At 46.6% G+C, this 27,390-nt stretch overlaps 3 protein-coding genes across 9 annotated transcripts in view; 2 read left to right on the top strand and 1 right to left on the bottom strand.

The window, feature by feature from the left end:
- DCDC2B (doublecortin domain containing 2B) lies at nucleotides 1-13,010 on the top strand. Of its 3 annotated transcripts, XM_044997960.1 has the most exons (11): nucleotides 2-449; nucleotides 2,084-2,141; nucleotides 2,956-3,032; nucleotides 5,241-5,372; nucleotides 5,946-6,092; nucleotides 7,392-7,431; nucleotides 8,655-8,723; nucleotides 8,973-9,162; nucleotides 10,423-10,526; nucleotides 11,313-11,372; nucleotides 12,678-13,010. In XM_044997960.1, exons 1-11 carry the CDS (start codon nucleotides 172-174, stop codon nucleotides 12,753-12,755), a joined length of 1,233 nt encoding a protein of 410 aa, XP_044853895.1. In that variant the 5' UTR covers nucleotides 2-171; the 3' UTR covers nucleotides 12,756-13,010. The 3 variants fall into 3 exon arrangements, with proteins under 3 accessions (XP_044853896.1, XP_044853895.1, XP_044853897.1); XM_044997961.1 differs by lacking the exon at nucleotides 8,655-8,723 and having other exon boundaries at nucleotides 1-449; XM_044997962.1 differs by lacking the exons at nucleotides 2,084-2,141; nucleotides 2,956-3,032 and having other exon boundaries at nucleotides 3-449.
- TMEM234 (transmembrane protein 234) lies at nucleotides 6,640-19,466 on the bottom strand. Of its 5 annotated transcripts, none has more exons than XM_044997969.1 (6): nucleotides 19,369-19,466; nucleotides 16,948-17,099; nucleotides 16,019-16,085; nucleotides 15,350-15,442; nucleotides 14,059-14,169; nucleotides 6,640-11,325 (listed from the first exon to the last, which is right to left on the bottom strand). In XM_044997969.1, exons 1-5 carry the CDS (start codon nucleotides 19,409-19,411, stop codon nucleotides 14,099-14,101), a joined length of 426 nt encoding a protein of 141 aa, XP_044853904.1. In that variant the 5' UTR covers nucleotides 19,412-19,466; the 3' UTR covers nucleotides 6,640-11,325; nucleotides 14,059-14,098. The 5 variants fall into 5 exon arrangements, with proteins under 5 accessions (XP_044853904.1, XP_044853905.1, XP_044853902.1 ...); XM_044997970.1 differs by lacking the exon at nucleotides 6,640-11,325 and adding an exon at nucleotides 12,889-13,771; XM_044997967.1 differs by lacking the exon at nucleotides 6,640-11,325 and having other exon boundaries at nucleotides 12,889-14,365.
- EIF3I (eukaryotic translation initiation factor 3 subunit I) overlaps nucleotides 18,810-27,390 on the top strand; it is a 9,528-nt gene continuing 947 nt past the window's right edge. Inside the window, exons 1-10 of the mRNA XM_044997963.1 lie at nucleotides 18,810-18,922; nucleotides 20,084-20,176; nucleotides 21,662-21,749; nucleotides 22,382-22,447; nucleotides 23,395-23,544; nucleotides 23,648-23,775; nucleotides 24,222-24,332; nucleotides 24,842-24,931; nucleotides 26,423-26,496; nucleotides 26,700-26,792. Coding sequence (XP_044853898.1) covers nucleotides 18,920-18,922; nucleotides 20,084-20,176; nucleotides 21,662-21,749; nucleotides 22,382-22,447; nucleotides 23,395-23,544; nucleotides 23,648-23,775; nucleotides 24,222-24,332; nucleotides 24,842-24,931; nucleotides 26,423-26,496; nucleotides 26,700-26,792 — 896 coding nt within the window. The 5' untranslated portion in view covers nucleotides 18,810-18,919. The remainder of the gene's footprint in view (nucleotides 18,923-20,083; nucleotides 20,177-21,661; nucleotides 21,750-22,381; nucleotides 22,448-23,394; nucleotides 23,545-23,647; nucleotides 23,776-24,221; nucleotides 24,333-24,841; nucleotides 24,932-26,422; nucleotides 26,497-26,699; nucleotides 26,793-27,390) is intronic.

Below are 27,390 nucleotides of genomic sequence, written 5' to 3' on the forward strand. Positions count from 1 at the left end.
GAGTCCCTTTTAGAACACAGCTCTGAGAAGGGAGAGGGAGCACAAAGGCAGCCAGCCAGCAAGGGCTTGTGCTTAGCACAAGGGTCGCTGGCGTTTTCCTCTTCCAGCCTTTGTCCTGCGCTGATTGGCTTGTCTCTCTCTGATCAGTGGGGTGGACACGGCTCCAGAGGAATGAGCTCTAGCACAATAGCTCTGGCCCCTGTGGCCAAGAACGTGATGGTATATCGCAATGGGGACTCCTTCTTCCATGGAAGGAAGTTTGTGGTGAACCAGCGCCAGTTCCTGACCTTTGAAGCGTTTCTGAATGAGGTGACCAGCACCATCCATGCCTCTGTGGCTGTGAGGAACATCTACACCCCCAGGCAGGGCCACCGGGTCACTGAGCTGGAGGAGCTGCAGAATGGATGCCCATATGTGGCAGCTGGCTTTGAGCGGTTCAAAAGGCTAGAGTGAGTAGATCAAACTGTTAACTTCAGTCTCGGGACTTAGATACCTCTTCCTTCCCCAATGGTCACATGGGGATAGGTAACTATGCAGGTGAAAACAGACAGCACTTCTGTGTGTGTTATGTTCTGTAGCGAGTCTGAGGCAGAATGTGGAAAGAAATTGGAGGCTGAATGGGTAATGGGGGGTGCATGAGAAATTCATGCAGTGTGTTTGATTTGCCATAAATATGGCTGACAGCGCTGAGCTTAGAGTCTCCCCTTGTTTTGATTGACAGAGCCAGCTCACCAAGGAGCTCATTCCTGCTCTCATGCGTGCCTCATTCACCATCAATAAGAACCAGTCTTTATCAAAAGAAAACCTTAGTGTAGCCAGTTGGATGTTAAATTCTTTTGTGCCACACAACTTGTCAGTAATCTTGGTTGTCACTTCCCATCAGATTATCCACCCTTAAAATTAATAGTTGGAGAAGTTCAAAGGACTTTAAATAAGTTTAATATTCGGGATTTTAAAGGGCATGCAACAATCAGCTGTGTGTTAGCCTGAAACTGGGAAGGACGAGATCTGTCCTTTTAATTGCTTCACTCATTGGAATCAGTTGTGAATATTCCTAGATGTGCTGGATGAGACTGGAAATGTAAATCAAGGTGAACTTTCACATTAGGAATACAAAAATATCTGCAGAGAAATGTATGTTCTGGAGGGTGTTGGTATGTGCTGTGCAGTATTATGTTGCGTTATACACAGCTCTGTGTCTTAGGGAGCTCAGTGGGAGTTAGCTGGGGCTCTCTGTTGTGGGCTTCCATCACAAGTGTCCCTAGAAATGTCAGCTACTGACGAATCATCCCCATTCTACCAGGTTTCCTATGTTCTGCATGGAGCGGGTATTTCCAAATGCGTATTTGTTTTTTTAAATGCAGCCTAAAATATAGTGGGCCAGATTCATTCCTGGCATAACTCCTTTGGAGTCAGTGAAGTTTCATGGGGGATGAATTGTACTCGGTAAGTAAATATTGTGGAGGAAACCGTCAAGCTGTATTTATTGAGCAACACTGGCCAGTGCTTGGAGTCTTGGTCAATGTCTCGCTCAAGGGATAAAAGATGATGGTCACCAAAATGTGAAGTTGGCATATGTGGTATCTGGAACGCCGCCCGTTTGGCTGAGAATTGTTTCATTATAAGAGTTGTTGGTTAGTCTAGCCTTCTGGAGGGCAAATGAGAGAAGTCCAGAAGAAATGATGATTTCCTGCTGATACGCACTTGGGAAGCGGAGAGTTTTATATACAATGGGAATGGCTGCAGCGTGAATTTAGGCAACACTGTTCTTGACTTCTGCAAATATCTGTATGCCAATCAGCTGAGAAGTGACCAACCCAGTTAACATTGGTCCAGTTCTTGCCGGTATTGACCTAAAGAAGTAAACACTAGACAGAATCCTCTTGTGACTGTAACCAGTTAAAAACCAGCTAGAATTTTGTTCTTGTAGCCTGACCAGTCCACAGTCTCACTTCTATTCATGCTGATGAGACGTAGAATAAGGTATTAAGTTTATTATATACAAATGAAGTTCTCTCCAGGTTAGGATGGTGGAGGTTAGAAGAGGTGTGTATTGATCATTTTCTTGGCTCCGTTTTTACAGCTATTTAAACCCTGGAATGAAGCAGCTCAGTGGGAGCAGGAAAAAAAATAGCTTGCAGGTGAGTCCGTGGGGGAGACAGGTGGTTGCCTTGTTCAAAGAGTGAGCAGAATGTAAGGCTTGGTCAGGGATTAGGACACCTGCCTGCTACTAGCAGAGAACTTTGTCAGGAATGACTTTCTACAAGGCTGGTTGCATGTGTTTCTCTAACCACTCCCTGCATAGGGGTTGGGGGTGAGGGGGTGGCAGTGTGAGATCTACCTGGGTATGTGACATTCTTCCCACCATGACTAATGCTGTAGAGAAAGCAGTGCTCTCCTGCCAATCTCTTCAAAATGTCCACAGCTCGTAAATAAGTTTGTCAGAACAGCAGCTGGCTGCAGTGGAAATGGGCTGTGGGTGCGCCCCCCACCCCACCCCCATTGAAACATTAATGGAACTGAGAATGTCAATCCTAAACTGTGCAGGGGAGGCAGTTGTGCAAAATGCAGAATGCGCAGGAGTCAAGAAGAAGTGGGTGACAGGAATAATTGTGGCTGCCTAAGAATGCAGGCCCTGAAAGCGCTTTGGGAGTCAATGGGAGATCCCCTGTGTGACTGCCAGCAGAGCTCAGCCCTTTGTTTACATTCTATCACCACCATTAGCACTTAGACCTGTACACAGACTTAACCCTGGCAACCTTGGTATGCACCTGGCCTTGCCAACCCATTTGTTGATGTGGAGGTGTGTGTGAAGAGGCTCTCCAGGACTTGCCTGCCAACAAGCCCCACCTAGCAGCAATGAGACCATGCAGCAAGTTAGGACGTCCAACCTGGCAGGCCGCTCCTAAGCTCTGCGTTTGAGTGACATTTGTGTGTGCTGAATCTGGCCTGTAGATCCGCCCCATGGTTCCCCAGAAGCTGAACATGGCAGCGCGATGGCAGAAGCACGTCCACCTGCCCTGCATTATACAGTGAGCGCCTTTTGACTTTGCTCTAAAGATTCCCTTGGGGAGCAGGAGGTCTGGGGAGGCTGGAGGCAGAGTCCTTGAGCTCAGGAACTGGGGGAAGCTGGCTTTGGAAAGTGTATTCCTGCCCCAGTCCCTCCCAGAGCTAGTTGCTATTTCTATCTATGCCTTCATTCAGAGCAAGCTCCTCCCTGTCAGGACGGAGTCATTCTGTAGAAGTAAGAGACCCCTCCTCTTCAATGACCAGCCCTCTGGAGCTGGATATATTCTGGGCCCCTGCTCCTCTAGCCCTGGGTTAAATGAATCTTGCAGTTTTATGTGTGGATTGGTTTTCTATGAGCACAATCATTTCATCTTCTGAAACAGAACAAGCATGGAAAGCCCCATTAGTACCAGAGTTTCCTGGGCTTCTAACTCATTGGACCAGATACTGATTTAGTGTAAATCCAGTGTAACCACATTGGCTTCAACTGGGTTAACTCTGGATTTACAGCAGTGTAAGCTGAGACGTATATTGGACAGTTTGGTCCAATATATGAAGCACTGGTTGTGCATATGGATTATTACAGGCCGAGACCTCATTGTTAAGTTCTGAATCCAGTGTGCTGTGCCTTGGGATGAGCTGTCTTGACTGGGAGGAAATTTGTGACACGCTAGCTGGAGATCACACTATCTGTACGTCTGACCTCAAGGGTCTGGCATTATAGGCCATCTCCAGTCCATTCAAAGGGTTCCTGCTGAGATAATAGTCTTTGTCTGTAGCTCTGACCACTTCACTCCTCAGTTTTGAATCCCTCCACTGACGTCATCTGTTTAAAGTTCAAGCCTCTTCTCCTCATCTTTGAGGTTCTTCGCAACTCTGTTTATCCGCTCTTGTCTCTTCTGCTTCCTCTGCCAGCGGTGCCAGCCTTTTTTTATTGCTCCCCCCACAACCATCTCTGTGCTTCCTCTCATGCTGCCCCTTGAGCTTGGCATGTTCTCCCCAAGCTGATCCATAAAGCCCCCACCCTCCTATCCCTCCTCAAGGCCCACTTCTTCCGTGGTGTCTCCAGTTGAATGCCCAGCTGATAATGGACAGAGGGAGGCGCTGTTGGCTATAATTGATATATATCTTTAAAATAAAATTTTGACATGTGCACGTGTAAACATTGTCCATATTTTGATGGCCTCCCTGTCCTCCACACTTCATATATTGTCTGTTCCCAGGGGTAAAGGCGAGATAAGTACATGTGTTGCTCTCCTCTATCATTGCCTTGTTCATAAAACGTTGTCTTCTGTTCCTGCCTCTTCATCTGTTGTTTTAGATCAGGGGTCTCAAACTCCTGGCCCGTGGGCCATCTGTAGCCCGAGAACCTCCCCAGTGTGACCTGTGGGGCTCCAACAGTTTTGGGGCTGGGTCTCTCCCTTGGCCCCACCTGCCGCCCCGGGGGTTCCCTCCCCGCCCCCTGCCTCCCCCAGGTGACTTACAATGGCCTGGGGCCCCGGCCACCACCAGCAGCACAGCGGAGCTGAGCAGCGTCTGCCAGCTCACTCCACATGTCTGCTGGCCCCTCCATGTGGCCTCCGCGGTGCCTGGGGGCAGCAGCGTGGGAAGGACCCCCGGCCCACCCTGTCTTGGAGCCCCAGGTAAGTGCCACACCCCCTCCCAGAGCCTGTACCCCCACCCCCTTCCTACGCCCCCAACCTCCCTCCCAGAGCCTGTACCCCCACCCCCTTCCTACGCCCCCAACCTCCCTCCCAGAGCCTGCACCCCCACCCCCTTCCTACACCCCCAACCTCCCTCCCAGAGCCTGCTCCCCCATCTCCTACCCCAGACCTCCTCCCCGAGCCTTAGGCAGGTGGGGGGGGCGGAGTTTTGGTGGGGTGGGTTCTGGGTGGCATGAGTGACATTGGCCCACTGGGAGGATTTGAGGCACTGGCTCTGAGGTAAACTGAGTTTGAGACCCGTTAGATGATAAACTCTTTGGTGAAGGAACCATCTCGTATGTTTGTACAACACCGAGATCCAATCCCGGTTGGGACCCTTCGGCTCTACCACTAGGCCCCTGACAATAATGAGCTGTAGAGTTGTGTGGCTGTTGGAGAGCTACCGGCTTGGATGTGTGGAACGTTCTAGAGGAGCTGGCTCTTTGTTGATGGGGGTTGGGGGTACAGATACAGGGGGCTGGGAACACAGGCTCATCACATGTATTTTTCTTGGCCCTTTTATTGAAGCGTTTTCCGGAATGGGGATTTGCTGAGCCCCCCTTTCCGACTGCTGCTCTCCAAGAGCACCCTGCAGGAGTGGGACGCCATCCTGGGCCTGCTGACGGAGAAAGCCAACCTGCGCAGTGGAGCTGTTCGAAAGTGGGTATCCATAAGAGGCACTACTGGCTTTTCCTTCTGTCCATCTGGTCTACGCTGTGTCCCCTTACGCTGTTTAATGCGTAGTGCAAGAGGACTGGGAGTCAGGACACCTGGGTTCTAATCCTGTTTCTGCCACTGATGTGCTGTTTGGCCCTGGTACTCAAGTTTTACCTTCTGTAAAATGGGGCTAATACTTCCCTCTGGGGGCTTGGTGAGAGTTAATGTTCATTATGCTCCGGTGAGAATAGCTATAAGCAAATCATTCTCCTCCTTATATTATGTCGTATGTGTATGGGGGGAAGGGGAATCTTACTGAACAAATATAGTTCACCCAGTAAATGAACTTCTGCTGAAACACACTGGGCCACATTCACCACGGTGTAATAACTCCACTGACTTCAGCAGGTCTTCACCAACAGTGAGCTTGTCCCAGTCTCTGGCCTGTTTTCTATGTTCTCCTCCCATTTTATTGATCACAGGAAACTTCCACCCAAGCAGGATCATTTGCTGCTCCTCCCTCACCCGTCCCACTCCCATGCTTTTTCTAACCCCCCTTGCCATCTTCTCCCATAGACTCTGCCAACTGGATGGAGTCCCGGTCTCCGGTGGCGAGGAGCTGGTGAACGGTGAATACTATGTGGCGGTCGGGGTGGAGAAGTACAAAAATCTGCCCTACTTTGAACTGCTGGTGCCTAAGAATTCTGGGCACCGGGCATTACGGTAGGTAGGCAGGTACCTGTGGGCTAAAGATAAGCTTAACATTTATATTTATGCATGGGAGTGAGGGGAAATAAGGGAACAAAAACTAGTTCTTCCTGTAACTTAATAATCACTCAAGCCCCAATTTTCAAAACTGTCTGACTTTTTGGGTGCCCAGTTTGAGACACGCGGGGGCCTGATTTTTCAGAGCTGCTGAGTCACCTCAGCACTTACGTGTCTCAAACTGGGCACCTAAAACTGGAGATGCTCAAAGTCTGTGACCACCTTTGAAAACTCTGGCTGGAACCAACCCAAAATCACTTCAAAAAGAAATGTCGCAATGTTGAGCCAACTTTCAGCAATGCTCTCCTGGTGTGATTGGAACCGGGCAAAGAGCACTTAGAGGTGTTCACCTGGAAAGACAGGGAGCCCTTCCCCCCCATCCCCTGGCAAAAGTGTGTTTGAACCTTGGAAACAACTTTAACAGCTTTTATTGAGTTTGCATATCAAGTTTCCCAACTTGAAATGGGAACATTTAAACAAATCCATTTCTTTATTATTAGGATTCTGTTGTGAGAGTGTTTTGAGGCCTTGGATTAAAATAATCTGAATTATGATAGAAAGTGCTTTAAAAAAACCCAATTTTGTACCCCATTTTGGTGTCAGGGGCTGTTTTTAACATGTACAAAACCACCCTATGAAATCCCCGTGCCCAGCACCAGAAAAAGAAGTAGCTTGGCTGAGTTTCCCAGTAGTCCTGTAGCAAGGGCCAAAGAGCAGTTGTCAGTTGGGAATAGCAGCAGATTTGGACGGTCTGGGATTGGCAATGGGATAGATCCTTCCACCCCTAGGATGGTGCTTCAAATCTAGCCTAGGTCAGCAGTGACTAAGAGCTTTTTTTCTTTTAATCTCCTGCTGGCTGTTTAGTGGCCTGTGTGAAATGAATGGTGGGTACTGGTTCAATTTAGAGTCAAACAGCTCTTCACAAGCATCACGAATTCTCATTCCTGTGGGTCGTCTCCACAGAGCAGTACAGGATTGACTAGGTCCCGGAGACAGCTCCCTCGTCAGGTTAGGGCTGAGGCACATTGGAGGAGGAGCCTGCACTGATGCTACCTGCGCTCTGCCTGCTGTGAGAATAGAGATCTCCTGCGCTGTCAATCCAGCACCTTTCACCAGCACTGCACTCGCTTGTGAATGTGGAAAAGGGAAAAAAAAATGCCAGGATGAATATTTGTGCATGCGCATCCCATGGACGCACACCCTGTCTCTGAATATGTTGGATCTCGACATGCTGAGGTTCGTTTTTTTGTGTTTCAGGAACCATCCAAACAACAGACGCAGGAGCCACAATCAGGGGGTAGGTAGCTCAGCCTGCGTGGGCTGCTACACTTACACTACAGACCAGCCATCAAGCTGGTTTAGACATAAATTTATACATAGTGGACACGTGTAAATGGATGCAGCAGAAAAGCTGCCCCCAACACCGATTCTGATACAGTATCTTCTGGATGTGAGCAATGGGACCTGGCTGGAAATGCCTATCTTTGCTTCATTTCTCTCTGTTTAAAGCAGTAGCGGGGTTCTCCACAGCTGCCCTATGAAGGCACCCTACTTGCCTGCTCTTTATAGTATAATAATAACTGGCTAAGCTTGTGAGGCCTTTACATCAACTCGATGGCATTTTTCTGTTTGGACATTCCAGCCTAATAATACTGCTCATTTTAGCTCTGTGTTGGCTGGGTTTAAAATGTTGACAATCCTGAACAGGGGAGAAGATGAGAGAGAGAGAGAGAGAGAGAGAGAGAGAGAATAAGAATGGTGGGGGAAATGGGTAGCCCTCACACGGGGGAAGAATGGGGTTGCACACAGAACCTCTACTGGGGGCAGGGGGAGAATGAAGGGGTCTGATATGGGGGAGAAGTGGAGGGGGCTGCAGGGAGTCCCTGAAATAAAGGAGGGTGGCAATGGGGAGAATGGAGGGATGCAAGGAGCACCTGGTGTGTGCAGTAAGCCCAGCCTACAGAAGCAACCAAGTATGCAGCCCCCTAGTAAGATCGTTAGTAGATCTTAGTGTTTTGCCACTGTGTATTATCTCCATCCAACAGAAGCTGCTCCAGAGCAGGCCTTAAACATCCCCTTCTTTGTTTAATTTTGGGACCTTGATGTTGACTTCTTCAGGTCTTATTTTCTGATGGTCCTGATTGTGGTGTCCTTTCCTCTGGTATGCCAGTGCCCAGTAGTGACCAGCAGGAGACATTTATGTAGCCAATGACCATCTGGTTCTCCCTTCTGTTGCACGGTGCCCCATAGTGCTGGCTTGCAAATTTGGGCTCGTGCCCTTCTTTTTGCCACTTCATGATCAATAAAGGCAGCTGCTCTGAGAAAACATCTTGGAATGGACAGGAGAGAGTTCTTGTGTGAGTAGGAAGCGGTCGTACAGGGATCTCAGATACAGGAGCTGGGTTCAGCTGGGCACTCCACTGAAAACGAACTGTCCCAACAAGTCCAGGCTGCCATGTCCTTTTCGAGGGGTGTCTGTCTTGTTACATTTGTTGAAACATTTCCTGTTCTTGTTCTCAGTTTGGTAAAAGCTATGCCACCTCCCAGGATGGAGCTAGCGACTCTGCCCTCATTGATTCACCTCAGCAGGTAATGAATATAGCAAGCACTGGGTGTGACCCACTATAGTTAAGCTGCATAGTAGTTTGCATTAAAACCTTGTTTTCAGAACTGGTATCATATGGGATCCTGCCAGTCAGCTCTGAGGTGTGCTGGCGGGGCCATATTGGGCAGATGGCCTAGTGTCTCTCTAACTAGTGCTGTAGAATCAGTCTCTCATTCTCCCAAGCCCTAGGATAAGAAACACACTAAGGAAGTTATTGTGAATGTTAATTTCAGCCGGACTATCGCAGGGTGCAGTCCACAGGAGCCGCAGAGAAAGACAAGACCCCCGTTCCTTCTCCAGCAGTGCGCAGACAAGCCGGGAAATATCCACGCAAAGAGGAAGAGTCTGTTTTCCACGCTAAGCCTGTCCGTGCAGGGCAAAACAGGACAAATAGCAGGAACATGCAACACTGGCCTGACCAAGGTAAAGAATGTCACTAGGGATGTTTAGGAATGACAGGAAATGGCCTTAATTTGATGCTAAGGGAGCAGTCTAACTCCGAGGTGCTAAAGGGGAACAGTCGCTAGTGTATCTCCTAACTGCCGTTGTAATTCCATTCCTTCCTCTCCTCAACAAACGCCCCATGAATGAAACTTTCTTGAGACCTGAGTCGCCGTGAAGCTGAGGTACTGAACTCTGTCTGGAGTTGCCTGGAGCGGCACCCCACTATATTTGTTGGGGCAATAATTAAAGAGCATAAAAGGTGAAAAGCAAATATGCGTCTGAACGCCCAGCAGCAACACGGGGAAGGAACTGTGGTGGATGTGCAGCTGCGCTGCAATAACTTATGAATCCTGAATGTTTACTGTGTGACTATATTGGTTTAGTTTAATAGGGGGCTGCAAGGAAAACAAGCAGGAAGGAAACACAATGGTTCAAGATAAGACACCAGGCCCCCTTAGGAAACACCTGAGGTGCGTTAAGAGACAATGCCAGGATGGGAAAAGGCTGGGAATTACAGATCAAAAGGAACTCTCTCTCTCTCTGGCGTGGGAGGTGTTTGGGGAAACCAGACTGACACAGACTCCTCTGTGGTGTCAGGAGTAGTTAGGCCTGCCTCAGTTACCGTCGGGATGGTAAATGTGTAGGTAAAATAAATTAATGTCTTAAAATCATTTTTCTCTAAGTGCTTTGTTCCTCCTGTTAAACAATACTTTGGTTAAGAAGCCTGTATGATGACTCTATTCACCATTGGTCACAGGCTCCCAAAAGGAAGAACCACAGGTACCAAACCCAGCTGGACCTGCTGGGTAACCATGGTCAGTGGCCAGGCCTGGTCTAAGAGGGGGAGAAATGTCTGATTCCAGCCCAGGAGAGATGAAGGCATAAGGTCTAACAGGGCAGGAGGGGTAGTCTGGGAGACATAGAAGGGGGACAGAGGTGCAGCTCAGCCTGTTACTGTGTCAGGAACACTTTTTAAATGAGATTTTTTTTTTTTTAACGTGCCAGCATCTCCATAATGAACCGACCCAGTGTTCTTAATCTGATTTGCTGTATAAAATCAAGCTCTAAACATGGTTAACAGCTTATTAATGTTATTTCCTCGGTGCCAGCAACATGGCAGGTGGTGATGAAAGGCCCCCAGGGACACTAGACTGGACCTAGCCATTCCTATAGCTTAAGCTGCATTAAGTCACAGCTAGTGTCTGGGATACCCTCTTAAGATCTTTCTTTTCCTCCCAGAAGAGGGAAGTGTCTATAAAGTGAAAGACCCGAGAAAGGAGATGCGAGGTGCCCGGGAAGTAGTGGAGGATGAATACACAAAGATGGAGCTACCTGTTGATCAGGTATGAGGTGTAACTCTCTCTGGTAAATTACTAAAAGGCTTTTTCTCTCCTGCATTACTAGCTGTCCAGGAGTTCAGGCTGCTGCTGTGAGAGACAAGTACTTCTCACTGGGGTCCATGGGAGTTATTCGTATCTTGCAGCAGGAGAACCTGGCCAGGAGACAAGCCTTCCAGGGAAACTGTCTCATCAAAACTTTTCTTAAATATTGAGAAACAAAACCCCATAGAGCTATCGGAGGCTCCTCTCTGCAACACAAACTATGTAATAGTAAATGCTGGAATCTGAGAACGTGTTTGATGACTCAATGGTCTAGCAGTGGCCTAAGTAACTTCTTCAGTTTTATTACTTCTTTTAAATCAAATTCTCTTCTTTGCTATTTTATTGGTGCCACCACAATTTCCCTCTTCAGAATGTGTGAAAGTGGAAATAACCACAGGGGAGGATTGGATGCATTTCCTGGAGATGGCTAGAGTCCTGTAAATCCGTTTTTGTGGATCAGATGCGGATACAAATTTTGCATCCGTGCAGGGCTCTAAATACAGGATCTCAAAGGCAGAGAATCAGCTGTCTGCAGCTCATAGCCTATGAGACTGCTTCCTCACCTTCTAGATCCTAGATTCTTGTGGATGAGGATCAGATGTGGATCCACATTTTTGTATCCGCACAGGATTCTAGAGATGGCTTTTCTACAGAGCTGTAAGAGTCATACAGTTCTCCAACAGAATGGAGACTTGGAGATAAGATAGGTTTCTCCTGATTTTTGTCCTTATTTTCTCCCTTCTCCAGAGAGCTGCAGAGACTGTGGAAGAAGTTATACCAAAAAACAAAATGACTCCTCATAGCAAGGTACTGCTAAACAGTCCAGTATACTTGTAAAGTATGTGTGTGTTAGACAGAGTGTGAAAGTAAGCAAGTTAAGATTAGATAACTAAGACACAACTGGCTTTAATTTAACAGGAAAGGTACTCAGTACAAATTCTTAGACTGACACAAATTTGCTATCCCCTAATTTGTGACTTATAAAACAACTGATACAATAAATTCTTAAAACCAAAATAACTGCACACAATATCAAGGGAATGCTATGCCACTTACTGTGTGATAGTGTCTCACCTTGTGTAACTGTAGTTGTGGTTAAAACCTTCACTGTAAAAACCTCTTTATCAGAGGCTTAGATTTGGAATGTTTAAAAGATTGACAGATGAATCTTGGCATCTTCCAAGGGTGGATGTTTGGCCTCTGCAGCTGAATGTCACCACCCGCCGCTGCCCTAATCTTTAATACTATAATGCAGCCTGTTAAGACTACTGGGCTCCTGATGGTGCAGTGCATGCTGGGACCAGGTTTCTGCAGCTTTCACCTCTATTAAATATGGAGGCAGAAGATTTTTATTTCATATAAATTAGGCATTGCCAGTGGTGCTTTTAGACGTGCAAAGTATGGATGCGTGTGGAACTCATAGAATCAGCTGCTCAACACATTTATAACAAATCTCTTCAATCACTAAACAGCAACAGTCTGAAACTTTTTTTCTTTTGCAATGAAAAATCCCAGTTTTGTGGGAGGTTTTTAAAGGTGCCTGCTCTTTGGGGGCAGTAACTTTTCTTATACCAGTTTTCATAAGAATTTGTAGAGGTAATGCATTTCGTCCTATTGCATATGTTATGGGACTGCTCCTGTTCCCTTTTAAGATCAAAGGTAAAATTCCAACTTAAATCGGAGCAGTTCGTAGCTAAAGTCAGAATTACCTAATGGAGCACTCTGCCCTCTGGGGTGAATTTGGATCTGTGTATTCTGTATTTACTTCAGAGGATGGGGCAGCATTTCTTTGTCCGCAAAGAGTACCCTGCTGTCTCCTGCAAATGCTGATGTTGTAGTTGGTCTTTCATACACAGACCTCAAATTGCTATACAAACACGTATTATTTGAGCCACATAGCCTTCCTGTGCTGTAGGCGAGAATCACTAGGCCTATTTTAAAGATGTTTAGACTGAGACACACAGAAGTCCGCAATCATATAGCAAGGCCATGGCATAGCTGGGAACAGTACCCAGAAATTCTTAATGCCAGACCCTGGCTGTAACCACTATACAATACCATGTTCGTTACATTAAAAGTCACTTGTATTGTTTTGTCTTTAAATGGGACAAGGTTGGGAGCACTGCCAGATCACGGAAGGCTGTGACAATGCGAAATTACACCAGTGACTCAGAGGAGGAAGAGAACTGAAAGAGCCATTTCTCTGACAGTGTGAAGCTCTGAAGAGTTTATGAAGTGACTGATGAAATGGAGACCAAGTTAGCTTTATTCTCTGTGCAGTGGTGGATAACATAAGCACCTTGATCAAATCCAATGACTTTTAAAAATGCTTGTTTTAAACAATAAGAATGCCTTCATTATCTGGGCTTTGTAAAGCAGGCTTCAGGTGAACAATGAATCAGATAAATTTATATTTTTAAAAATATATTATGAATGTAATATAAACCCTTTTTTTTTCTTCCTTTCTTGGGGAAGGTGCTTGGGGAGGAAGATGAGAAATGCCTGGGCCTACATTTTTTTAAATTTCAACAGTCAAGGAGCTGGTTTGTATCTGAAATGGGGGGAAGGAAATAATTTTTACTGTATAGAATAAGTTTTACTCTTCCATGAAAGGGGAGTCCTTCCAAACACCTCTGCAGCTGAGAGACTAGCTGGGTTCTCAGTTAAGTAGTAAGTCTCAATCCAGGAGGGACATTGGCTCAGAGCAGTTGGTAGTAATTTATTATCCAGTAAGTGCTGAATAAGACAAGTTAAGGATAGACCCTGCTCTGAAGAGCTTACAATCTAAGAGGCACACATGGAAGAAAAGACATTCTGGAAAAACTGAGGAGGAGATAAGTGTGAACCATTTAGTTTATTCAGCCTTTGTGTTCTAGAAATACTGCGATGTAGCAATTAGAATATAGGTGGGAGTCTTAGGGCGGTAGCTACCTCTGTAAATAAGCTTGATGAACCATTTTCTGCTGTCCTGTGTCAAATATTCCCCTGATATATGAAGTTTTTTTTTTTCAGATTTTAAAATGTTCTATCTCGTGATGAGATGACCCTTCAACTCTGCAACCTGGTTGTTTACATTTTTTTTACATAGTAAACTCTGGTTCCAAATCCCTCACTGTGTGGGTGGGAATGTCAACATGTCCATCATGGGGCTGTACACTAAATGGAGATTACACCATGGACTCCAGCAGTGTGGAACTTTGGGAGACCTAAAAGGAAGGTCAGAGGAAGATCGGGACACTCATTTTTTGCATAGAGTTCTGTACCTAAATTAAGTATTGGGGGCTCAAACCCCAAATATTCGAGGCTTAGTGCCCCAAAACAACAAGACCTCAACCTTGAAAAGGCAAAGAGACTCCAACAACTATTTTCAGAAATCTTCTTCTTTAGGTACCAAAATTCACCCTTCCACGTTGCCTTGGTTCTAGACCACACCGCTGGTGGCTGATTTGGGTCCAGAGCGGCAGGGGTACCCATCCCCAAACAGTGGCATTACCTTCTGCACATTCATTCTTCTTCCACTCTCACAGTGTTTCTCACTCGTTCACGGAACCAGCTATACATAGAGCAACTCCCAAGATAGTAAGCAGCATTCCTACCACGGCTCCTAAGGAAACAGGACATACAAAAATGGGAGGAATCATGAGCACTCACCACTAATCAGTTAGGCCTTGTCCTCTATTCAGATGCTACAATGATGATGTGGTCTGACTAGCTAGATAGAGGGGATCAGAAACATGCTAGTTCCAGATGAATTTCAGCAGTGTTGTTAATAGCAGGTTCTAAGACATTTTTCCTCACACCTGTGGAGAGATTTATTTTTTTTAAACTATTAACTATATTATAAAACTACTACGGACAGCATAGCTCTAGAGCATAGTTCTTAGGAAAATAGTCCTTGTTTGCTCTAGTCAGGGAAACCTTGTTAACACTGTGCTAACAATAGCTGTGTTTAAAGACAAGTGTAGCTATTAGCATGGGCCTATGGAGCTGGACTTCATCCCAATCAGTTACAAACAATCTCAACCGTGCAGCCATTTTATGAAATTATCTAGTGTCACACAGTGGACTGAGGGAGGGGATGAGGAAGAATCATCTTCATTGGTATTTTAGGTTTTTATAGAACATCTTTCTGGCCTAGAGGGGTGTTCACCGGTTCAGTTCTGCTCACATGTCTTTATTGTGTAAAGGCCTGAACCTGAGGTATGCGTACCCTCAACTCCCATTGACTTGAAGCGTACAGGATGGCTCTAAATCTACAGATTTCACCCTCTCTCAACAATAATCCTAGAAAGCTGAATAAGCTGTTGTTAGAACAAAATGCCATCACGCTTTCAATTTGCTTGGTTTCTTCCCTCCCCTAAAGCCCTCGCAGGACAACATTCGTACCTTCTGCAGCTTCCCCACCGTGTAGCTCCTTAATGTAAAAATATTAAGTTACTACTCACAGAGTAGAGTTGTCCAAAACCTAGTTTCAAATCCCTCAGTGAGACAACAGCAACTGACGGTCACACAGAGACTAGTGCTATCTTATATCCATCCATGAGAAGGTAGGATTAACCAGATCATCACTCTGTACACATCTAGGGGAGGGGTCCTCAAGAAATCCATCCCCAGCTATGATAAGATGAACTATTTAACTAACCACACATCTTGCCCCTAAAATTACATTATCTAGCTAGACCTCACACCAAACAATGGTAATCTAGACGTTCAAGGTATGGTGCTGAATGCCAAGCTGTGTGCAGAGCACATCTATAAAAGCACTGCACTGAAGTCTGACTTACTTTTACCACCAATGTCCTCCCCAAGAATCTTCCCAGTTATGACTGTGACTATCAAAGCCAGAGAGTTACAGAGAGGCACCGCCAGGGACAGGTCTGAAATTGAACAGGGAATGTTGACATGGTCAGTTAAACACAGTTTAAAAACTAAATCTTGTAAAAATCACTTTCTGATGACCAATGCAAAACGGCTCTATCCTGTTATGTGTAGGCTTGGAAGGCTTAGATTTCTGTTGGTAAACATTGATTTCAGGGTACACACAAACCAACAAAAATTATTTACAGACATTTACAGATAGACAAAGGGAGAAAAATGCTGCTTGAGAACTTATATTTTAAGGAAATTTACTTTATATATTTTAACATGTGATGCGACCATTTGTGTGTTAATGATTATAAATATTTAATTTTTTGCATCTCAATGGCTGTCATTAAATAATGGCTGTCTCCCCCCATAATTTCTTGCAACTTTGAAAATGTAAATTGATAAAAATATAAAAAATTTGTAATAATAAACATTGATGTTATGTCAAAATTAAAAAAAAATACATTCTGCAAAGCCTCGATATGTGTAATTGATTTCTTGGCTGGGCCACAGAACTTCTCAAGGATGAAATTGTCTATCTAGCCCCAGCTATCCCTCTACACTGGAACATAATAGCAAGGACTAACCTGTGGATGCCAATGTGAGATAGTAGATTATTGATCCACACTGGTTAAACAAAAATGGCACCATGTACTACAAGGAAAACACAACATATTCAGTCACTGCACATGAAACAACAATATACACAGCATGAATGTTATGTGAGGACATGAAGCGAGTTGTTAGAGTGGGGGATTAGGAGCCAGGACTCATTTGTTCTGTTCCTCACTCCAGAAGGAATTGTGGTCTAGCAGTTAAATCACAGGGTTCTGTTTATGGTTGTGCCACTGACTCCTTGTGTGAATTTGAGTCAGTCACATAACGTCTCAGTTTCTTAGTCAGTAAAAGGGAGAGTGTGCTTATTTCACAGGAATGATATGAGGCTTAATTAACTAATGCAGGGGTAGGAAACCTATGGCACGCGTGCCGAAGGCGGCACTTGAGCTGATTTTCAGTGGAACTCACACTGCCCGGGTCCTGGCCACCGGTCCGGGGGGCTCTGCATTTTAATTTAATTTTAAATAAAGCTTCTTAAACATTTTAAAAACCTTATTTACTTTACATACAACAATAGTTTAGTTATATATTATAGACTTATAGAAAGAGACCTTCTAAAAATGTTAAAATGTATTACCGGCACGCAAAACCTTAAATTAGAGTGAATAAATGAAGACTCGGCAAACCACTTCTGAAAGGTTGCCGACCCCCTGAACTAATGTGTGTAAAGTGCTTTGAAATCCTCATGGGAAAAGTGGTACCATATGCAAGCTAAATGGAATATCACAAAGGATAAAAATCAAATTTCCAATAAAAAACATCAAGCCCAGAGCAGATATAATTAAATGGTCAAGAAAATTAATGTTAAAGCCAGATTAAGCCACAGACATTCAACACAATTTCCATCCAGGAGGCCCCCTTGGCACTACCTGAAATGGTTTGGAGGGGGTTCTAATACCTTATAATTGAGGCACAGGAATTTCATCTCTGCAAGCAGCTGCAGCACTCGGTTCCTTTGCTTCACCTTCTCCAGTCCCTCTGTCCCCGTCTTCAAAAATGGGTTTGTCCCTCCCCACAGAATAGCCACTAGGACCAGTGCAGACACTTCCCCTGCAGCACAATAACAAATCACCACACTTCAGGGATTATCTGTGCCCTGTAATAGGAGTTTCTCATTTTAGTTCTTACATTATCCCAACTCCATGGCTGCATGCAGTGCAGGGTGGAACTTGCCATTTGCTCTGCAACTAATCTTGTGTTCTGAACATCAATCCTGCGTCTGCCACTGTGACCATCACAAATCCCTTCACTTTTCCCCTCTCTCCTCCTGAGTTAAAAGTCCAAAGTACTGAGCACCCAGAACTCCCTTTCTACCCTTTCTCTCACCCTTACTGCTCTCTCATACTCAATGCACTCCCACCTGATTGGAACAGTCTCTCACTCCATGTGTCAAACTATCAAATCCTTCTTTAAACCTCACTTCTTCCACAAAGCCTCCTAGCAATGATCTTACCAACCAACTCTCACAAAATAACTATTGTCCCCAGCATAGTATTTGTCTGAGGTTGACTATAAGCTCCTAGGTGTAGGGGCCTTTTCTTATGTCTTCTATAATGTAGCAAGTACATTTAGTGCATAACAGTGTTATTAACATAGTGTTATTTAGTAAATAATAATCAAGCTTAACGATGATGTGACCAGCTCCAGTACAATAAATGCAACCCAATCATCACATTTGCAAAGCACTAAAGAATGAGAGTTGTTAAACAGTTCTGAGCTTTTATGGTGCATTATGTATTTTAGAATAGTGCAAAACACTGACCAGTCCTGTTTGAATGCTGCTGACAGTGCAGTATTTTGCAATAAATGTTACTATGTAATGTTCACGCAGGTTTATTACACACATTTAGTTGTGCTGCAGTTCTTTTTCTGTCCATTTACTATTTCAGATTATTCCAGTCCATGAAAGCAGGTTAAATAAACTATCAGTGAAAAATTGGGCTCTACATTACTGTATGGGTCTTGTTAGCAGTGTGCTGTGGCCAAGTGAGTGCTGGTTTGAGATGTGTTGGCACCAAACACAAATCAGTTTACATTTTTGGCACACCCCCGATGCCACCAGCCTGGAACCATGTGGCATTTGTGCTTTGGACCTAGGGTGACCAGACAGCAAGTGTAAAAAATCAGGACAGGCGGGGGGAATAGGTGCCTATATACAAAAAAGCCCCCAAAATCGAGACTGTCCCTATAAAATTGGGACATCTGGTCACCCTATTTGGACCACAACCTGCAGAGTGTGGTGAGCAAAAGAGAGTTGAGCAGTTTTAAAAAACCTGCCTACATCATGTCCTGGGGAGGTGATGTCCTGGCAGGCAGCTGCCGCTCGCTCAATGAACAGCTGGGCATGTTTGTGTATACGAGGCCAGTGAAGCGATTGTCTTAGGCCCTTGTGTGGTCCCCTTACAGGCAGGAAACCCTGTCAACCCCATGGTGGAGGGGGAACTACCTGCTTTCCCCTTCCTACGTGGAGCCCCCCCCAGGGCTGGGGAACCCCCTGACTATCCTCTTCCCCTGCAGCCCTAACACTGAGGACAAATGAACCTCCCCTTCCCCAGGGGGGAGCCCCCAACAACGGAAATCCCCTTCCCCTGGGCCCGCACCACGGGGACCGTCTGGCACAGGGAGCCCCCAGGTGGGACCCTCTCCCAGCAAAGCTGCCCCTGGGCCCCACCCTGGGGGGCCTCCCCCTTGGCCCCATCCCCGGGCACTGTCCTGGGGGGTGACCCCGGAAGCGGGAAACTCACCGCCAGAGGCCATGAAGGCGCCGGTTCACTTCCGGCCCAGCCGCGCCCCCTGACCCGGATGTGGTTCCTCCCCCTTCCCTTCACGCGGAGCGCTGCGCAGGCTGTTGCCGGGGCTGAGCAGTCGCCATGGTGAGTGCGGGGCCGGGAGGCCTCCTGGGCTGGGCGGGAATGGGGGGGCCTTGGGCGGGGAGACCAGGCCGGGGGAGGCTGACGGGCGGCGGCGTCTCTGTGGGGAGTCAGGATTCCCCCCCCGCGTCGCCGGGCCCGGAGCCCCTCCCCGCGGTGTCGTGCGCCCCCCTCCCCCAGCCGGGCCCGGAGCCCCTCCCCGCGGTGTCATGCCCCCCCCCCCACTCCCCCAGCCGGGCCCGGAGCCCCTCCCCGCGGTGTCATGCCCCCCCCACTCCCCCAGCCGGGCCCGGAGCCCCTCCCCGCGGTGTCGTGCGCCCCCCTCCCCCAGCCGGGCCCGGAGCCCCTCCCCGCGGTGTCGTGCGCCCCCCTCCCCCAGCCGGGCCCGGAGCCCCTCCCCGCGGTGTCGCGCCACGGTGCTCCCCTTCTTCCCAGCCTGGAGCCTGTACCCCTGGCATCACGGCCCTTTCTTCTCTCTGGTCCGGAGCGCATCCACCAGGCTCGTGGCCCTAGTGTGCCTCATTATCCCTCTCCCGCTGAGATCCCCTCTTGGGGGTTTGTGTGTGTGTTCCCAGTGTAACATGGCACCTGACGCCACTCCAGTGTAATGCTGGGTTCCAGTGCGAGGAGCCTCCTGGGCCCTGTGGCACAGGGATCTCCATCCTCAAGCTGAGGAAATGCCTGGCACAGCCAGTGGTGTGGGGATAAAGCCTCCTTATTGGGTGGGATCAGCAACCTCCTGCAGGTCTTTCTGGCCCTGAGAGTCAAATTCAATCCACAGTCCTCATTGTTTCAGCCTGCTGGGCTCAGAAGTGTTAGGGTTTGTGAGATGACAGGTTCCCTTGCAGGGCTACTCAGTGAGACCTAGCAGCCGGGAACATAAACAGCCGGTAATGCTGTCTGGTTTGGGGAGTCTGGACTCTGCTAAAGTTGACTAACAGGCTCACACTAGGGATGAATTTAGCTCCATCTCTTTGGGGAGATGAGGTTTTCTTATGGTGGTTTCACAGTATAAAAAGGTAGAAACAGGAGCAAATGGACTAGCTCTGGTTGTGTTTGATGGAAACTCTGTACTTGTTTATTTGCACAAATCGTAAAGCTCGGAGGCTTGTAGTTTTGCTTTAAAATACTGGATTTTTTTTTAAATGATCTATTTCCCTTTAGAAACCTATACTGTTGCAAGGTCATGAGAGGTCCATTACTCAAATCAAATATAACCGTGAAGGAGACCTACTCTTTACAGTAGCCAAAGATCCTGTAAGTATTCCAGAGCCTTTGTGTGAAGTGTTTCATGTCTCTCAAACTTTTTGGGGGGTGGGGGAGAGAGAACTTAAACAGGCTTCTAAAAACATGAAAGTTATTGCAACCTGTTTAATATTTTGGTGACGGGTCATAAAACCATACCTGAGATGGGGTCGGGTCAATTTTTAGTTTAGCAAGTTATTATAGTGACTCCATTTTGCAAGAGGCTGAGACTTGGGAGTAGCCATGGGTTTCCATCTTTCTAACCTATCCCACAGAGTTCTCAGTCCTGCATGGTGGCACTATACAGTGTTTGTCTTTTACAGAGACTTTGTATAAAAATTGGTAATTTAAACTGTATTTTTATCATCTGTATAGTCTGAAAATCCATTTTGTCCAGGGTGTTTGATGTACCTTTTTTCTCCTATACCTGGAAACAATTATTCCCATTCCTAGAAACCTTCGTTGTTTCCTGTTCAGTTTGAGATCTAGTATAAAACCAACCTGCCTTCTCTTCAGGATCCCTCACAAAATTGTTTTTCCACATCTAACACTTCTTTGTGTTCTCAAAAAGAACAGGAGTACTTGTGGCACCTTAGAGACTAACAAATTTATTTCAGCATAAGCTTTTGTAGGCTACAGCTTACTTCTTCAGATGCATAGAATGGAACACACAGACAGGAGATATTTACACATACAGAGAACAATCTCCTGTCTGTATGTTCCATTCTATGCATCTGAAGAAGTGACCTGTAGCCTACAAAAGCTTATGCTGAAATAAATTTGTTAGTCTCTAAGGTGCCACAAGTACTCCTGTTCTTTTTGCGTATACAGACTAACACGGCTGCTACTCTGAAATTTGTGTTCTCAGTGTCTCCTCTGTCTTACTTGAACAGCATATATTTCTTTCTCCTCTCCCTGTGTTCCCCCTTAGGCAATAAAATCCCACTGCCACATCTGGGACAGCCTTTTTTCCCCCCCAATCCTTTTCAAAACTTATTTCCAGACCCATGTAGAGAGCCATCTCTGCTGGTTTTCAACATCTATTCTGTCTAGCTGCATTTATAAAGTACCTGTTGCCATACCATCTAGACATAGCATCTCTTAATACAAAAAGTGTACCATACTCCCGGTGTATCCATGCTCATTCATTCTCTACATAATTTGACCTCTCCACCCTTTAACATTCCTGTCCGACTACCTCTAGTGATGTTGCCCATTAGCTATATTATACTGCATGTGCTCCTGTTTGTATGTGCAGTGATGGAGACTTGAGATACTCCATGATGAGACCATATGGAAATAAATTGCATTAATTTATTTAGCATCTTGATCTAAAGTACAGCCCACTTCTCCACGAAAGCTTATGCTCAAATAAATTTGTTAGTCTCTAAGGTACCACAAGTCCTCCTGTTTTTTGTGCGGATACAGACTAACACAGCTGCTACTCCTGAAATTTGATCTAAAGTGGATGCTTGACTAATTGTTTTGCTTTCCCAGATTGTCAATGTCTGGTACTCAATCAATGGAGAGAGGCTTGGCACTTACAATGGCCATACTGGAGCTGTCTGGTGTGTGGATGCAGATTGTATCCTTTGGTGACTGAAACCTACCTGTCTGCTTGTTTATGATGATTCTTCTCGTGTGTGAAGTGGGGTGTTTTTATTGTGGACACTAGGTGGCAGGCACTACAATGAATGATTTTTATTGCTGGTATCCTGGTCTTTCAATTACTCTCCACTGGCTTCTTCCTCCCTCCCTCCTTCTCCCCCCACCTCCAATTTGAAATAGTAAATGAACTGCAGGCCGGTGTGTTCCACCCTCACTTACTCAGACATCACTTTTTACTGACCTACTGTGCTCAGGTTCACAGTTTCTCTGGAGTTCTTAAAAGATGCCTGAATTTCAAAGTGACATTCTGTCACCAATACAGATAGGTGATAAAATAGTTACATTAATGCAGGTTTCTTGCATTTAAGAGTTGAACTCAGTGTTCCAGAGCAGGAAATTCAAAGTTATGGTTCCCTCTGCGTAAGTGCCTGGACATAGTATGTTGGAATGAAAGTTATTTCATCTGCATGATTTTTTTCTGATTCTAGATAAATACTGTAGCTACTGCATATCTTGTGTATTTATGTATCCTGTGATAAAATGTGGATATTGGCCTTTTGGGGTGATGGGGTGTGAGAATTTGTTGGCATTCCCTAACTGATGATGCAGGGGACACAAGACATGTGCTTACTGGTTCTGCAGATAACTCCTGCCGGCTCTGGGACTGTGAAACAGGTAAGACAAGAATATTGGAGTGTGGGGGCATGTTAAACTCTCTCATTAGAGAATAGTTCTATCTATGAAATCTATTTGCCTTGAGCTGGGTGGCAGGGAAATAAGGTAGGATTCTAATTCTACTTCAGGACCAGTGGTGAAGATGGGTTTGGTCTCATTCTGACCTTTACCAACTAATGAATATTCTTTCGTAACTCCCTCACTATCCAAACTGGCAGGAAGTAACAGTGACTGCCCTGAAAAGGCCAGGGATTGCTGGTGCAGGTTAGGATTGAGGTGCATTGGCAGAGTGGTGTGTGGGTAGCTTGTGCGGAATAATTTGCTTTATCTCTGGCCAGTATCCTAACTTTCACGAGTGCCTAATTCATCCAGTATTTTAAAGAAAACCATATATGTGCACACATGAGTTTCCCAGTCTTGTAAATTATATTTCAGTGGATGAACTGGTGTCATCCTGTGAGTAGGAAAGTTGTCCGGCAGGAGGTCCACAGAAAGACAGAATGCTTCTTTGACCTATAGCATTGAGACTGACTTCTTACCAGTTAAAGAGATGACTGTGGGGCACGTGTCACCGCTCAGAACAGAACTTGCTGGCCTAGCGAAATACTCGGTGGAAAGATGAGCAATCAGAATAGACAGATATGTGCGTTAAGCAGTTGACAGATTGATCATAGCTGATGGCAAGACCCAGACCAAGTTTCCAGTCTTTGCTTAGCGAAATTTATGTGATGAAATGGATGGTATTCGCTAATCTTATGACTTGTAAAGATTGGTCCAGGGAGGATTTTTCATAAGCACTTCGGAAAATTAAGAAATGCTTTGTAGAGACTCTATCCCACTCTTGATCTGAGCATTGCATACTGGCTAGCTCAGCACTACCATTCACCCTGCAGAAGGGAGGGGTGAGGATGTCTGGTGCAATCTAACAGCTTCTCTCCTGTGTCTAGGAAAGCAGCTTGCGCTGGTGAAGACTAACTCAGCTGTGCGAACCTGCGGCTTTGACTTTGGAGGAAACATCATCATGTTCTCCACAGATAAGCAGATGGGGTATCAGTGTTTTGTTAGCTTCTTTGACCTTCGTGACCCCAGCCAGATTGGTAAGGAATTCAGGCAAATACCTGCATGGAAGATGGGGACTGTGGGAAACCTTGGATCACCTGCAAATAGTCATTTGTCTAACTCTTCCCTTCCTCTCCGCAGAAAGCGACGAGCCTTACATGAAAATCCCATGCAATGAGTCTAAAATCACTAGCGCTGTGTGGGGCCCCCTGGGTGAATTCATCATCGCGGGACACGAGAATGGAGAGCTGAACCAGTTCAGTGCCAAGGTTATTGTCATGAGGAGCAGTGCTGCCCTCTTCTTTAACTGAGGACAGAGGGGCTGGGTGCCACAAGATACACGTAGCGTTGAGCCAGAAGTCAAACCCGCAGCTGTTTGGTGTAGCCAGAAGGCCACCAACTGAAGTACACAGCTGTGGCGGACTGGTCTAAACTACTGCTTAAGTTGATGTAACGCACATTGCTCAGGGGTGTGAAAGATGTAGCGCTCTAGTGCAGACTTGCCCTGAGTGTCAGTTTGGGCTGCAGTCCAGAAATGGATGAGGAGACCGTTGCAGTGGTGGTTTAGAGCCATAGAGTTTAAGGCCAGAAAGGACCACCATATAATTCACTGAGGATGCTAGGGGTAACTGGGACCTCTGTGCATGAGGGATGGTTTGCACCTCTCTTAGCAATGGCTCAGTAGCATTAATTCTGTCTTGTGTTTATGCCCCAGTCAGGGGAGCTCCTTGTGAATGTCAAGGAGCACACCAAGCAGATCAATGACATCCAGACCTCCAGGGACATGACCATGTTTATCACCGCCTCCAAGGACAACTCAGCCAAGGTGAGACCTCCCTTCCCTATCTCAGTGGACCTCACTGACCGATGGCCCTGAGAGCAAACGCAAGAGATATTGCTGCCTTGGATGTCTATTTCCCTCTCCCTAGAAACTTATGGGTAACTATGGAGCCAAGTTTTCTCTGTCTCAAAGTAGACATCTGCTTAGTGGGACAAGTCCAGTAAAGAGGGGGGGCTTACCTTGGCTAGATGAATAGGCACAGATGATGCAGTGATTTCAAGTGTGCTGTCTCAGGCACAAGGTGCAGGGGGGCTTGTATGCTCCAAGTTGTGTGCTCAGACGTGTTTGGGCCTTTTGCAAGAGTTGGGAACCCTGTCGCTAACTGTTTCAGAGGCGATGGAGTTGCCTGGCACCTGTGGAGGCGAGGCAGAGCTCCAGGGCTTTAGGAGGGGGTTGGCTTTCCACTCTATACTCCCAGCGTTGGGAGCCTGCTTATAAATGGCTGTTCCTCCCATTCAGCATCAGAATAACTAGTTTTGCCTCTTGCCTTCTAGCTGTTTGACTCCACGACTCTCGAGCATCAGAAGTCGTTCCGGACCGAGCGGCCTGTCAACTCTGCAGCTCTTTCCCCCATCTTTGATCACGTAAGCTAACTGATACGAATGGCATTAGTTTCATTGCGGCCATGTCATACATGACTTTTTCTTTCCCCTGGCCCCCACGTTGTTCCAGGGGGCCAGGATTCTAGAACAGTATCAAAGTGTGGGTGACAGGATAGGATTTTAGAGTGTAGCGTGCAGGGAGGGAATTGGCGTGGATGCAAGGCATAGATGGGTTTTGGGTGGCTTTCCAGGGGGCTGTGGGGGAGAGTGTTCAAATCCTAGGAATCTTGTAATTAGCTCCTATGACTGGGTCATCTCCATCCTTCAGGGATTAATGCAGGACTGTTCTCCACAGTGCACTCTTCATTCTAGTTCTATGCATCACTCATGAAGTATGTGAGGGTTTATGGCTCATTCATGCATCATCTTCCCTCTGTATGCACCCCTGGTTTGGGTTTAATTATGCCTTTAGTATTGCATCCCAAAGCCTCTTCCCTTCCCCTCCGCCCCTCTAAATCCTGGTATTACATTTCCTTTCTGTCGCCTCTGAGATGTTAGGTGAGATCAGGAAATGTTGATCACGTGTTTGTGGTGGACCTCTCCATTATACACCATCCTGTATGTGGGAGGTGTGAACTGAAAGAAGACACTCCTCAATTAAAATAGTTTACTCTGGTGTTGCTTCTGACAAAGGCAGCGTGGAGGGGAGGAGGGGGATTATTTCAGTTTCCTGAGCGCTGAAATCTGCAGCAGCAACCAGGCAGCTGGGAACTGCCCCCCCATCTCAGTCTGTCAGGGGAGCAGAGAGCACGTATGAGCCTGGCCTGTCCTGTGTTGTTTATGCTGGCAACAGCTAAAAACATCTCTGATATCACAGCACTGGCAGGCATTACTAGCTAGAGGTCAGTTGGTGTTTCTGTAATATCCCTCCCCTGCCACCAACCCATCTATCTGCAGGGAGTGGGAGTGTTAAGGGGAGAGAAGCACTGCAGCACTGGAGTGTGCAGTGTGAGAATGGAGACTGGGGGTTTTGAAGAAGCCTAAGGGATTTGGGCACCCAGCACTCGCTGAATTTCAATGGGAGCTGTGTGCTGAATTCCCTTAGGCACCTTTGAAAATCCCGGCTGAACAGGGTTCCCACACCTCTGGCTGGATCAGGAAGTGTGTGTATAAAACAGGTAACATGAGAACACACAGAACTGAGACACTGAACATTGGACAGGTGACAACCTCACTTCTAATGCACAAAGAGCCCAGGAAATGACACCATCTCTTGCACTGTGCTGCTGAGTGCTAAGCCTCCAGTTCACAGCTTATTAAATGATCCCCTTTTAGCAAATGTGTCTTGGAGGCAAGAAATCCCATGGGAGCTCTTTAATAGTACCGCTCCAGCCACAGATACCAGCTGGGTTAGGAGAAAATTTCCCACTAGTCTGCTCTGGCTGCTATACTGAGTTTCTAGATCCTGGCTCCTGCCAAGTGAGAGTGACTGAAGCAGCATCTGAGACTGTTTTGGCTTCTTCCTATTTGCAGGTAGTATTGGGTGGTGGACAAGAAGCCATGGATGTGACCACAACCTCTACCAGGATTGGCAAATTCGAGGCAAGGTTGGTCCTTCTTGTTCCTTCAATGAGGAGGGAGATTTGGGTGTGTTCGTAACAGCCTGAAGACACCTTTCCTGGTACAGCTGGAGTAGTGTCACTTGAATGGAAGAGTTACTCTTGGGGTGAAATGCAGGCCAGACTCTGTTCTGACATAACTGGAGCTCTGAGCCTCTTGGAATAACCCAAACCATCTTCATTGTTCCTAGGTTCTTCCACCTGGGTGTTGAAGAAGAGTTTGGGAGAATCAAGGGTCATTTTGGTCCAATAAACAGTGTTGCTTTCCATCCTGACGGAAAGAGGTAGGGATCTCGCTGGGGTTCCCTGGGCTTTTGAAAACCAATGGTGGTGCTGACTGAAATGCTGGCTAGGGTCAGGCATGTGCTAGATGCACTTCCCCCCCTACAGTACAATTAGGCCTTGCCTGCTTTCTCTGTAGCACCCAGCTACACTCTGCCAATAGACCTCAGTTCTGACCTGCAGCATCCCCAGCTTGGTCACATCATAGACTCCTCATGCTGACGCACACTATCCCTGCTGTTCCAATCCCAATCCCCCTCCTCTTGAGATGTAGAGAACCCAAGGCCAACTAGGACACCCTCCCTGCCCTGTAGGGGGACCGCCAGCCTCTTTGGAAGTATTGGCTCTTGGTTAAGATCTCGTGTAGGTGGTCCAGAGACATCTACACAGAACACATCACGGGACATCACCAGTACCAGGTCGAGTAACCGAGACTGTCAACTAGGGAAATAACCCACTTCCTTCCCTGATGAACCAAGGGACGCACCCCACCTGTATACTTATTCCCTACACCGATACTGACTTGGACTCTTAATACATTCCATGGGTGTCATACCTGAGCCCACTTATCCACTGACACTTTAAAAACTCCCGCACCCC

Source organism: Mauremys mutica, chromosome 23, assembly GCF_020497125.1.
Source record: "Mauremys mutica isolate MM-2020 ecotype Southern chromosome 23, ASM2049712v1, whole genome shotgun sequence".
Lineage (NCBI taxonomy): Eukaryota > Metazoa > Chordata > Testudines > Geoemydidae > Mauremys > Mauremys mutica.

What these genes read in the sequence shown, in the direction of transcription:
- TMEM234 (XM_044997967.1), bottom strand. Translation starts at nt 19,411, where the DNA reads ATGCGCTCCGGACCAGAGAGAAGAAAGGGCCGTGATGCCAGGG. An exon ending in TCCTGTGCCTCAATTATAAG is followed by an intron (nt 16,086 to 16,947) that starts GTATTAGAACCC and finishes TTTTCCTTGTAG; the next exon opens with TACATGGTGCCATTTTTGTT. An exon ending in TCTCACATTGGCATCCACAG is followed by an intron (nt 15,443 to 16,018) that starts GTTAGTCCTTGC and finishes GTTCAATTTCAG; the next exon opens with ACCTGTCCCTGGCGGTGCCT.
- DCDC2B (XM_044997960.1), top strand. Translation starts at nt 172, where the DNA reads ATGAGCTCTAGCACAATAGCTCTGGCCCCTGTGGCCAAGAACGTGATG. An exon ending in CACCTGCCCTGCATTATACA is followed by an intron (nt 3,033 to 5,240) that starts GTGAGCGCCTTT and finishes CTTTTATTGAAG; the next exon opens with CGTTTTCCGGAATGGGGATT. An exon ending in AAATGACTCCTCATAGCAAG is followed by an intron (nt 11,373 to 12,677) that starts GTACTGCTAAAC and finishes AAATGGGACAAG; the next exon opens with GTTGGGAGCACTGCCAGATC.